The 12,049-nt window shown below is 58.1% G+C and overlaps 2 protein-coding genes across 2 annotated transcripts in view; one reads left to right on the top strand and one right to left on the bottom strand.

Moving 5' to 3' along the window:
* Positions 1-5,819: 5,819 nt before the first annotated feature.
* PIGC (phosphatidylinositol glycan anchor biosynthesis class C) lies at positions 5,820-6,840 on the top strand. Its single transcript, XM_066193079.1, has one exon. The coding sequence runs from the start codon at positions 5,858-5,860 to the stop codon at positions 6,734-6,736; it is 879 nt and encodes a 292-aa protein (XP_066049176.1). The 5' UTR covers positions 5,820-5,857; the 3' UTR covers positions 6,737-6,840.
* Positions 6,841-11,371: 4,531 nt separating this feature from the next.
* The window catches only part of DNM3 (dynamin 3), a 169,819-nt gene continuing 169,141 nt past the window's right edge, over positions 11,372-12,049 (bottom strand). The window contains exon 21 of the mRNA XM_066192055.1: positions 11,372-11,559. Coding sequence (XP_066048152.1) covers positions 11,523-11,559 — 37 coding nt within the window. The 3' untranslated portion in view covers positions 11,372-11,522. The remainder of the gene's footprint in view (positions 11,560-12,049) is intronic.

Genomic DNA, 12,049 nt, shown 5'->3' on the forward strand with positions numbered 1-12,049 from the left:
AACGGCAAAACTTCACGATGAAAGTGTAAAGCTTTTTTTAGCCTTTACTTCTGGTAAGGCAGCGTGGGCTGAAGCTTCCCCTTCCCTGTCCCTGCTCTCCCTGGGGTGAGAGGAAGGGCTGGGAAAGCCCCTGGTGCAGCCCGGGGCTGGTTTCCTCGGTGGCCCTGTGCAAATCACGGCCACAGCGGGCCATGTCACCGGCGCCGGGTCCAGCCGCCAGGGCAGCCGCGGCCCTCTCAGCACAGACCCAACCCTGAGAGCCGCCCCCACGTCCCGGGGCCGGAGGGCGGTCAGAGCCCTGGGCAGCAGTGCCAGCACCTCTGCTAGATCCGACTGATGGGGATGAGGGACACAAAGGGCTGACCAGGCACACACAGGGAACGCCACAGGCTCAGCCGCGTCCCTTCCCTGTTCTGCCTAAAAATAAACTAAATTCCCCCCTGGCTCCATCCCCTCCCTGCCAGATATTCAAAAATAGGGAGAGGGGTAGTCCTGGGGGCAGCAGGACTGTCCCTCCTCAGGGACTGACGTGCTCCAGGGGAGCAGGGACAGGCACATCCCGCAGCACCAGTCAGGCATGCCGTCCCTGCGGTTTGGGGCAGGACGAGCTCCTGTTGCAGGGAGCACTGCACAACTCTCCCCAGCCCCGACATCGCTGCTCTTACCGAGCACGGGGGCTCCTGCTCACAGCTCCAGGTAGATACTCGGGGAAGAGGGCAGGGAGGGCTCCTGCTGTCAATGTCTCCTGGGAAATTGCTATTTCCAGACTGAGGCCATCTGTGTTCGAACAAAAACTTCTTTACTTCTTTACTAGGCAAATGGGAAGGTGAGCACAGAGGAGGAGGATCCTCTCGCTGCTCACCAGGCTGAAGCAGGGAGTTGCAATCTCTGGGCAGCACTGCCAGAATGAGAGGACACAGTCTCAAACTGTGCCAAGGAAAATAGAGGTTGGATATTAGGAAAAAGCTTTTTACGGAAAGAGTGATAAAGTACTGTAATAAGAGTGATAAGAATGGTCTGCCCGGGGAGGTGGTGGAGTCACCATCCCTGGATGTGTCTAAAGAAAGACTGGATGCGGCACTCGGTGCCATGGTTTAGTTGAGGTGTTGGGGCACGGGTTGGACTCGATGATCTTGAAGGTCTCTTCCAACCCCGTGATTCTGTGACTCTGTGATTTTGACCTGTGCACACCAAATTTTTCCCCAGTTACACTTCCTAGAAAAACCAACAGTGTTTGCATACATGGTTTCATGCAATATCCCCCTCCCCATTTATAGAACAAAAATATCTCCATGGCAGACACTAAAAACCTTGTTAGCAGCTCAGGGTCCCTTCACACTTCCCGCTCTGTATCCCAGAGCTGCAGGGGGAGGGCAGTGGCTGCTGTAGGAGGCTCAGGGCTGGGCAGAGTTGGTGCTGGGGAGCTGCCCTGTGGCTCCAGCCACCACCCCCCAGGGGGACATTGCTTTTACCCTCTGGAGAGTTGGGTTTTTCAGTGTTTTGCCTCCTGCATCTCTTGATGCCTTTCCACCACCGTGGAAGAGCTGGGTCAGCAGTTCACATCCCATCCCTACGCTACACATTTAGGGCTAAACAAGGGGGCACAGAGTGAGAAACCACTTGGCAAAGCTTTGTTTTGGAGCCCTGCTCTGCCGGGTCTTGGAGACATCCGTGTGGACCGTAAGAGCCTCCTTGTTCCCAAATCTCAGTTTTCACCTTCCAGCTTCCATGACACCCCAGGCTCAGGTCCCACAGGTAGGTTTTATTATTTTATCCCCAAGCTCTGGTTTCCTCCCTGCACCTCTGATGTGCCACATACGGCTGAAGGTCGAGCTGAGCTTACCTAAGCAGCTGAAGTTTGGACTCATCCCACCCTGGAGTATTCTGCAACTGGCAGAGCACATGGCTGATGTCATTTTTGGCTGTAGTTTACTAGGGGTTTTCTTTTTTTAAAGCAGATTAAAAACCAAAAAACATCTTTACTAGGTGACAGCTTGACCCTGATGGAGTTCCCCTACAACAGGCCGGGCTGACCCACTGCCCTGGGGCTGGCCAGGCCCTGGGCTGGGCTGCCTTGTCCCCTTTTCCAGAGCCCAGAGTGGGTGGTGTGGAGGGTGTTTTGCCAAAGGGATCCATGCTGACCGTCGGGGAATGCCAGGAGTGAGGGAGTTCAGTTTCACAGCCCCCGCCACGTGCTGTGTTCCAGAGGTCACATCCCTGCAGGCATGTGTCTTTCCACATCATACCCCTCGTGCCCCAGATCCTCAGCCTCCCCATCTCAGCCCCCTGCAACAGGCTCAGCAAATCCCAAACCTTGCCCTGGCAGATGCCAGTCCAGTGTGGCCTTCTCAGACCCAAGCCCAGTTTCCTGGACTGCTCTGCCCAGCTCTGAGCAGGGTTTCTCCAGCAGCCTTGTTTGCTCCTCATCTCAGCTCAGGAAATCTGACCCGCACACAGGGAAGGGAGACTCAACTATCAGACTCCTCCGGGTCCAGGCCCTGCAGGGCTCCCAGGGCACCCAGCCCTGTCTGCCCCAGCGTCCCCCCTCGGGGCTCAGCCCGGCCGCAAGGCACTGGGCTGCTGTGTCCCAGTCCTGCTGGGGACTGAATCCAAACAATCCTTAAACAGGTGACTGCAGGAGAGCAGGCACAGCCTCTGTCATGGGGCCATTTAAGGCGGGAGATGATCTCTGGACGTGGAAAAATGCAGCAGCTGGAGCTGCGCCAACCTCCCTCCCTCCCTGAGAAACATTCCTGTGGAGGGAGGGTTTGCCTCCAGGGGCAAAGGGGAAGGCTGGGGGATGGCTTGGCAGAGAAACGAGGCCCAAGGATCCATAGCTGTGCCGTGTCATTCCTGGGGGGTGACACACAGGGATGCAGGGGAAGAGCCCTGTCTGAGGGACAGGCAGAAGTGTGGGATCCATCCTCATCCAGGCATCCTCAGGCCAGCTCGGACCCTGAGCAGAGTGTGCTGTTCAGTTATTTTGAAGCCTGTTTCTGCAGGCACAAGTGATGGTCCCGTCCCGAGGGGAATCAGACACCCCTGGAGGCAGCACTGAGGCAGTGGTGGGGGCGCAGTGCCTGCCATACTTTGACATTCAAATATCTCCAGTGGAGGGTCACATCAATCCCAGCTATTTCAGTCCCAGCCTGTCACCTTTTCCAGCCTTCCTTCCAAACAACTTTAGCAGTGAATTCCAACATTCAGAGCCAGCAGGCACTAAACAAATCTTCAGGGGGTCCCTTTGCAAAGGGCAGGGCAGAGCCACGCCTCGGCATACGCAGAGTTTGTAGTGCCACGGCACCCAACCATCTCAGCAGAGGGGCTCAAAGCCCTCACCATCCTACATCCTCTCCAGAGGCCAGTGGCACTTGGGGACACCCAGCTGTGAGGTGAGGGAGGTCTTGTGGCACGGAACCCAGAGTGGGAATTTCGATGCTCACAAAGGATTTTTGTATTCTTGACCTTAGCTCTTGGTTATCCCTGCCAGGAGAGCTCCCAGGAGGGCTGAAGGATGACTCCATGGCACAAGGTCCCCTCTGAGCAGCGGGGCCGGCCAGTGATGGTGACGGTGACGTGGCAGGTCCCGTGGCGGTCCTGCCGGGACGGTTGTGCAGGCAGGAGAGTCCCTGCCCCGCGGCAAAGTCTGGGCCACCTGAGCAGGGCTGAGCCGCCCTTTGCACCGTGGGCGGTGCCATCATACGTGGCAGTCACACGCTGTCCCCTCCCAGGGACACAGTGCCAGCACAACAGCGGCAGCTGCTTCGTCCCAGACCCTGCTGGGGTGTCCCAAGCACCAGGTGGGTGCCAGGCTCTCTGGGTCACGGCACCGGGCTGGCATTGCCAGGGGTGCAGAGCCAGCGCCAGACAGATCCCTTGTCCGGGTGGGCACCCCGTGGGGGCTCCAGCTGCTCTGCTGGCGTCTCCCAGAGGGGTTTTGCTTTGCTGGCATCGCCCAGCGTGGCTCAGGAGCGCTGTGAATCACTGACCAGTCCCAGCCTCCCACCTCTCCCTGCCTCCAAAGGGCACTTTGCTGGGCCACAGCAGAGGAGATTTGAAAGGGCACACAAAGTACCCTCCACCTCTATTCGCTCCACTGGGGGTTTCTGCATGGACCTGACCACGTGGAAGCAGCCTCATGCTTCAGGCCAGCCTGCTCTCCTTGGTCCCCAAAGGATCACAGATGTGCACGAGAGCCCAGGGCCAGGTTGCAGCTAACCTGCTGTCACCACCCACAGCGAGAGCGCAGCACTGTCCTGCCCGTGCCCATGGGAGGTGGCATTCCCCTTCTGTGGTGGTTGTGGCACTTGTCAGAGCAGCAGGAATGGCACTCTGCCCTCCCAGCTTTCCTCCTGCATGCCCCAGCTTTACCCCCATGACTTCAGGAGAAGGACATTTCGTTCAAAATCTCAAGTTCTCAGGCCCTGGGCACCGAGGCAATGCCAGCAATCACAGGAGCTGGCAGCACTCGCCGTCCTTGTGGGCACTGCCTTGTGCACATGGAGGCACACGCATGGCTCCGTGCAGAGCGTGGGGCTGGGGACTTTTAGGGAGGGCAGCTCCATCCTGGTTTGGAGCCTGCTGGCATCGCCCCTTGGCATGGGGTACCTGCACAGGGTGAGCAGCTGCTCCTGCCTGGCCGAGCAGGTGCAGTGACACGGGGCTGGGAGGTGGCACTTTTTAGATGTCACTGTGGGGTGGCTCAGCCTGAGGCCCCCCAAAGGCACACCAGCAGTGTGGGCGTTACCTGGTGCTCTGCACGTATCCGGATGAGGTGGGATCTCTTTGGAGAGGCTCCTGTGGCAGGCTCTGGGCTGAAAACAACTGGCAGCTCTTTTGCCTGTTGCCGCTGTGGCAGCAGGGCCGTGAATGCCCCTTCCCACAGCACAGACAGGGCACTGTTCGGGGCTGCTTTGCCCCGGGCCGAGGCCTCTTGGGTGAGGCCAAAGTAAGCAGCTCCTCAGCGGCAAGCACCTCTCCGGGGCTGGGAAGGCTCTGAACTGAGCACAAGCAAACACAGACTCAGAGAAAACACCTCTGTGAAACCTCCCTTAATACGCCCCTGTCCCCTTGTTGCACATGCTGAGTCCCTTTGGTGTGGAGATGGGCCGCACAGGAGATGGATGTCCCCGCACTGCTGCGCCCCCCCAGCCCTGCTTTCCTGCTCCTGCTCCACTCTCGGGCAGGGCAGGACGGAGCTGTGAGCAGGCAGGAGCTGCAGGGGAAGGGTGCCCTGTAGCATCACACCCACGTTCCTCTCCTGGCTGCTGGAGCCTGGTTTGGCCAGAAAAGCAGGTGCCTCGCTGGACCGGGACAGGAGTGGGGCTTGCAGCACGGGCTGGGCTCATGCTGCCAGCAGCAAGGCTGGGCACACACCGGGATATCCAAGCGCAGAGGGGCCCTGGCTAAATCCCACCGGCCGGCTGTGCCCTTCTCGGCGGCTGCCTTTGGGCTGCGGGGGAACAGCCCTTCGCCACGGTGTGGGACCACGGCAGGAGCATCCCATCCCTCCTGCCCGCGGGGCCGGCCGGCTTGCGGGGCCAGGCGGAAGGCAGACAGCCCGCAGCACGCACCGGCAGCAGCGTCGCGTGGGACAAGGACTCGTGGCTCTCGGCACGAGCAGACGCCAGCACGGAGCTGCGGCGTGCCCTGACCCCACCGCCGGCGCCGCCGCAGCTCACAGGGAGCGCGCAGCGCGGCCCGCTGGGGCCGTGACCGCGCTCCGGCGCTGCGCGGCCCCGGGCCCGGCCCGCGGCTCCGGCCGGCAGGCGGCGCCCGCGAGCGCCCCGGCGTCCCTTGCGCCACCTCCGGCGGCGGCCGCGCCGGGCTGCGGAGCGTCCCCGCCCGCGCCGGGGCCATGGAGCCGGGCCCCGGGCGGCGGTGGCAGAAGGTGCTGTACGAGCGCCAGCCTTTCCCCGATAACTACGTGGACCAGCGGTTCCTGGAGGAGCTGCGAAAGAACGTGCACGCCCGGCAGTACCGGTACCGGGCTGTCGTCTTCCAGTCGGGAGCCGTGGTGCAGCAGCTGTGCAGCGTCTGCGTCTTCGTGCTCACCTGGTGGTACATGGACGCCGGGATGCTGAGCCCGCAGGGGCTTTTCGGAGCGGCCCTGGTGTCCTCCCTGCTCGGCTACGTCCTGTTTGACGCCGTGGACGGCGGGGCCGGGCGCTGGGCGAGCGGGCGGACGCGCTGGGCTGACCTCAAGAGCACACTGGTGTTCGCCGCCTTCACCTACGGCTTCTCGCCGGTGCTGAAGACGCTGACCGAGTCCATCAGCACGGACACCATCTATGCCATGTCGGCCCTCATGCTCCTGGGTCACCTCATCTTCTTCGACTACGGCGCCAACGCTGCCATCGTGTCCAGCACGCTGTCCCTCAACATGGCCATCTTCGCCTCGGTGTGCTTGGCCTCGCGCCTGCCCCGCTCCCTCCACGCCTTCGTCATGGTCACCTTTGCCATGCAGATCTTCGCCCTGTGGCCCATGCTGCAGAAGAAGCTCAAGGCCCGGACGCCGCGGTGCTACGTGGGGGTGACGGTGCTCTTTGCGCTGGCGGCGCTGGCGGGGCTGGCCACGGTCTCCAGCGTGGGCGCCGTGCTCTTCGCCTCCCTGCTGCTCGCCGTCTCCTGCCTCTGCCCCTACTGCCTCATCCGGCTCCAGCTGCTCAAGGACAACATCCACGGGCCGTGGGACGAGGCTGAAATCAAGGAGGACCTCTCCAGGTTCCTCATGTAGGCCCGGCCCAGGGGGACCCTGTGCCGTGAGCAGTGCGAAGGTCCTGGCTGGGGGACAGCCCTGTGGGGGAGGCCACCCGAGGCAATAAAGTCTCTCACGCAGCAGCAAGGACCGCTCCGTGTTCCCTTCAGGATCTGTTCCTGGACCTGCCTTGCGTGGGTTTGGTGAAGGAAGGGGCTGAGCCCGGCAGCGCAGGGCTGCGGGCAGGCGGGGAGCACCCAGCCCTGGCCAGGCACACCCGGGCTCGCAGCTCAGGGGACGGAGGAACGTGTCCCCACGGAGTCCTCAGCCCCAGGACCCGCCGGGTGTGCAGGGGGCTGCCAGCACTCCCCGGGGAAGGCAGGGCTGCTGATGGACCCGCAGGGCCGAGCACGAGGGCGGCTGGAGCGGGGGCAGAGCCCCCCTCGCCTGCACCCTGGCCCTCGTGGGTGCCGGAATGGCCTCACACCACTGCCAGACACCACACTGCCCTAAATCCCTTAGGGGATGGGGGGGTGAGAGGGCATCCCGCCTTCCTCTCATCCCTAACCCCCTTCCAGAGGCAGGGCTGGCCTTGCCGCAGGTCCAGACCCCGAGCCAGAGGGATGGAGCTCAGCACAGCCCCCCATGGGTGCACACCCACCTGCTGGGGAGGTGCCAGGCTGCTGGGACAGCGGCGGGGCCCGGGGGGTCCCACCCGACCCCGTCTGTCCGGCGTCCGTCTGTCCGGCAGCGCTCCCACCACGACAGAGGGCGCTCCCGGCACGCAAGTGCCGCCGGAGGCCCGGCAGGACCGGCGGCCCCGGTGCCGGGACCTCCCCGGCGCTTGCCCGGTCCCCGCTCCCGTCCCTCGGCCGGCCCGGCCCTGCTCCGGCCAGCCCGGGGAACAAAGCCCTCCGGAGCCGGCCCCGCACGAGGGAAGGGATGCCCACGCCTGCCCCAGCCTCATCTCCCAGCGCTGTGTTTGGCGTCACCCCGGTTTTAGGAAGCTTCTCTTTCGGAAAAACTGCAGGAGTGCAGCTTTCTGCTCGATATTCCCCATCCCGGCGAGCAGGCGCTTTTCACGCACTCCTTGGGCTTTCTCGGAAATGAGCAAGCCCCGGCGGAGTCCCCAACACCTCTGGTGCTTTGTTACTGCTCTTGCCAAGTGTTAAATGTTGCTCTTGTCGTCGTGGTAACGGCTACATTTCATTTTGCTTTTAATTAAAACCTGTAGAAGTTTGGAGCCCGTGCTCAGGTCTCTCGGGGAGCACAGAGTAGCCAGATGCTCAGAGTCAAGACGACATTTTTTAGCTCTGCAGAAAGGAGGCTGGTTTTTTTCCCAGAGCGAGGTTTCCCAGAAAGCTGCTCAGTGACCCCGATGTCCCATCCGACACGGGGCCAATGCCAGTGTAACACTGCCATCCCAGGTTCACAGAGCCCACTGGCACAGGGGCAAGGCTGGAATGTAAATCAAAAATAAATCCAGTCTCGTCTCCTTGGCCCCTGGCTGTCACAGCAGAGGCTACAAGAAAGCAGAGTTTCTGCTGCACCCACTCCTCCATGGAGATAATATTTCCCCACAAAGTACTTTTCTCAGATTTACACTGTCAAAACCAGCTCTAGGCTAGGAAAACTGCAAGCACTGGCCACTCAGACATTTCAGGTGGTGCAGATGGGCACAGGCTGCCACCTTCCCCTCAGCTGGAGCAGGGACCTGTGCAGATCACCCGTGGTCACCTGTGTAGACCTGCGGACTCTGATGCAGCAGGCTCCATCCACCAGCTCTAGGGGGATGCAGACTGTGTCCCACCCAGCCGTGCCCGCTGCCCACAGCCCGAGACCTCTCTGCTCTGCCCCAGCTCCTTCCCTTCATCTCCTTAGAACGAGTCATAGAATTCTAGGATTAGATTAGAACAGCCTCAGTCCTTGCCCAGAGACCCCCTGGGGAAAGGCTCAGCCCTCCCCTCACCTGCCCACGAGGACACCCTGCCCACCCTGACCTGGGAAACGAAAACGAAAGTCCACAGCCTGGATGCACAAAGGGACCTTGAAGGAAGGAGGAATTCGAAAAGGAGCCAGGGAGAGGAGAGGAGGAGACACAAAGGGCAGGCAGGGCTTCCCTAGGACTTCCCTGACCTCCTCCTGAGGACACGTGCTCTGCAGTGCTGTTGCTATTTAAGCTGCTCTATAAAGGGCCATTATTGATATGTCTGCATGCCCGAGGTCAGAATATCCTCTACAGAACAGGAATTTGCCATAACTCTACACCTATCCAGTAAAGCTGGATGCCCTTGGGGTGTTTGCTGCCTGAGCAAGCCTCCACTGAGACCCAAGAAATGGGTCCTTGGCTGTTGATGCAACAAATACTTCCATCAATCAACCCCAAGGAGTTAAATGCTCTTTTGCATTCCAAGTTTCTTTCCCTTAAGGTTCAGTCCACTGAGATCAGTCCTTCCATGGGACATTTTCTTTTGATTTGAAACTGGCCAAATGTGAGTAGCTGTGAAGTGGCTGGGAGTCAGCCTTGCTCCTGGGGGAGCTGCTGACACGGGCCAGCTGGAATCTCCATCTCCCGCTTTGCTGCAGGGAAAGGCCAGTGTCAGTCACCCACACCGTGCTATCCAGGGGGCCACGTCCCTCCCCACGTGGGGGACTGGATCTGGGAAGCCTGCAGAGGACAAAGCTCGACTCTTTGATCAGGAAACCAAACTAGGATTTTGGTCCTAACCCCTCCACTGCCTTGCAATGTCACTGGTGCGGCACTCTTGTCCTTCTGCCTCCGGCTGCAGAGTGACCACCAGGGCAGGCCGCAAACAGCACAGATGAGGTGAAACAGCTTCTTCAAAAAGTCACCCTGGGAGCTGATGTTAAAGAGTGAGCCAGGGGTTCCCAGCACACCTGCTCCTGTGCCTTTCTACCTGAGAGATTTTAGAAATGGCTGCCATAAACCCATGCAATCTGGAGTCCTATTTTCAACATTATTTTTTACCAAATATTTCGTAAGATGGTAAAGATTTGTGTGGAAGATTTATCACCATAAAATGCTCCAAGAAACCATTTGTGTCTTCCAGCCTAATGCATGGAGGCCAGAGGGCAGCTGGGAGCTCAGGAACAGCTCCTGCCTGGCTGCTGTGGGCCAGGCCATTAAGCTAAAATACCATCCACCTTCTATTTGTTGTTGTTACCCTGCTGTAGCGCAGAGGGATTGCATGGAGAGGTTCCCCCAGTGCAGAACAGATTTTTGAACAACCTGGAGAAAAAGCAGCTTGTGTAGTTCAGCCTAACCCCCTTCCCTTTCACCTGAGGCATGAGCAGAACCTCCTCAAGGGCTCACCAGGTATGAACACTGCCGCTTCTGTAGTAGTCCTCAAAGTGCACGGTTCCTGAGCTCTGCTGAGGTGTTTCTGCCTCAGCACCTGATGGGTTCCACAGGTGAAAGCTGCAGCCAACCTCAGCTACTCCATTCTTGGGACAGTTGTTTTCCTGGAACTGTAGCTCTCCATTTCTCCCTATCTCAGGGAAGCACCTTGCCCAGCCCCAGCAATTCCTAGTTTAGCACATGCAGTTCAAAGGCACAGCAGGCCGTGGGGTTTTTCCCTGCTTTTTACTACACCGTTGCTGCTTCTCTCTCCTGCTCTACTAAAAGACCAAGTCTAAATGAGAAGAAGGAAAAATGTCTGTAAGTGTACAGCTTTCTGGGCTTAAATCCCCTTCAATTTTGAGCTAACTCAGTGTCTGGTATTTACCAGCTCATGCAGGTGATTCAGCAGGACCTAAATCAACTGCAACAAGAGGAACTGCCCAGATTCACCAAAGCTGCGTCACACCAGGCTTGGAAACAAGCACGGGCTGGGTGTCACCTGGCCCTGCTCCACACACAAAGTGATCTCATCCCCTCCCCTGCCCCATCCCGAGCAGCAGCGCTGCAGCTCCCTCTCACCATCACCTCCCTCCTACCCAGGAACAGCGTGTCTGGGCCCTGGAAACACCAAGCTGGAGTCCAGTGCCCCGTGGCCCCTCCTGACTTACCTGCATGGCGTGTGGGAGACTCCCTTTGCTTTCCTCTGAGGAAAAATAGCCAGTTCAATCCATCAGTTTCCTTCTTGTCAGACTGACTCTTTATAGACTTCTCTGGCACCCAAAACAAGCATATCATCTAAATCCCAGATTTGCTCTTTCCCACAGGGATGGCCACATTTGGAATCCCAGAGGTAGCTGGGACTCAGAGCTACTTACAGCCGTTTGAGCTCAGAGGCTCCAGAGACGTCGGCTTGCAAGGAATCCAGAGGTTTAGCTTGAAGAAAACGGTCACAACAGCTGCAATTTATTTATAATTGTGCAGATTAATCAATCTAGAGACTGCTGCAATCTTCTCCTTCGAGTTTCCGCTCAGCCAGGTGCTGCTGCTGGTGCACTGGACACGTTTGGAACTCTGCTGGCTGTTCTTCCTGCTAATGCTACGCCAAAGCCAAAGCCATTTATGTGGAGCAATCCTGGTGGTGAATGAATCCAGAAGCAGTGCTGGAACTCCAGCAGAATGTCCATCCTCCCTCCACAACCTTAGAGGGTGGGAGCCTCCACAGAGCCCAGGTAATTTCTCCCACAGGGTAAGAATGTCTCCATGCGAGAGTGAGCGGACCCTTCAATAGAAACACAGGACACACTCCTTTTGTAGTCAGAATTTTATTTTCTTTACATCCAGGCTTATCACTGACATCTGAAAATAAAATCTTTAATTTACAAATAGCCTAGTGCAAATTAAAGGTGATTTTGGATTTAAAAAAAAAAAAAGGACATTGCATGTAACACAAAAGAAATGTGTGTGTTAGGATGATCTTCCGCGAACAGCTGGTGGAGGTCGCCTAGGAAAAAACCAAAAAATAACCCAAAAATCACAGGGAGAGGGGGAGATTTAAAACAAAAGGCCAAGATCCAATAAAATGACTCATATACAAAATTATCTTAATAAAACGGGTTAAGAGAAAAAGGCACAGAGCATGCATATTAAGGAAAAGAGCAAGGGCAAGATTAGAATCAGCTGGCTCTCAGCACAGCCTGGCTTTCATCCTCATTCCCTCCCTTCTGACTTGCCAGTGCCAGAGAACCAGAACAATCCCATCCCAGGTGTGGAGGTCACTGGTCACAGGCTTTCTAATTTTCTTGCAGCAGATTATACCCTCTGGAAGAGCTTTTCCCCAGGCAGCCCTGAAAGTCTCACCACTGTCTGCTTCTAACACTGTTCTTGGAGTAGAAGTTTTGTGAGGTTCTGAGGAAACGAGGAATGATCAAACAAGATGGGCTGTGGGGTGGACTGGGGTGTCTGGAGGGGACATTGCTGAGGAAGGTTAATAA

This window comes from Chamaea fasciata, unplaced genomic scaffold (assembly GCF_029207755.1).
Source record: "Chamaea fasciata isolate MVZ Bird 193981 ecotype frontalis unplaced genomic scaffold, bChaFas1.0.hap1 SCAF_10, whole genome shotgun sequence".
Taxonomy (NCBI): domain Eukaryota; kingdom Metazoa; phylum Chordata; class Aves; order Passeriformes; family Sylviidae; genus Chamaea; species Chamaea fasciata.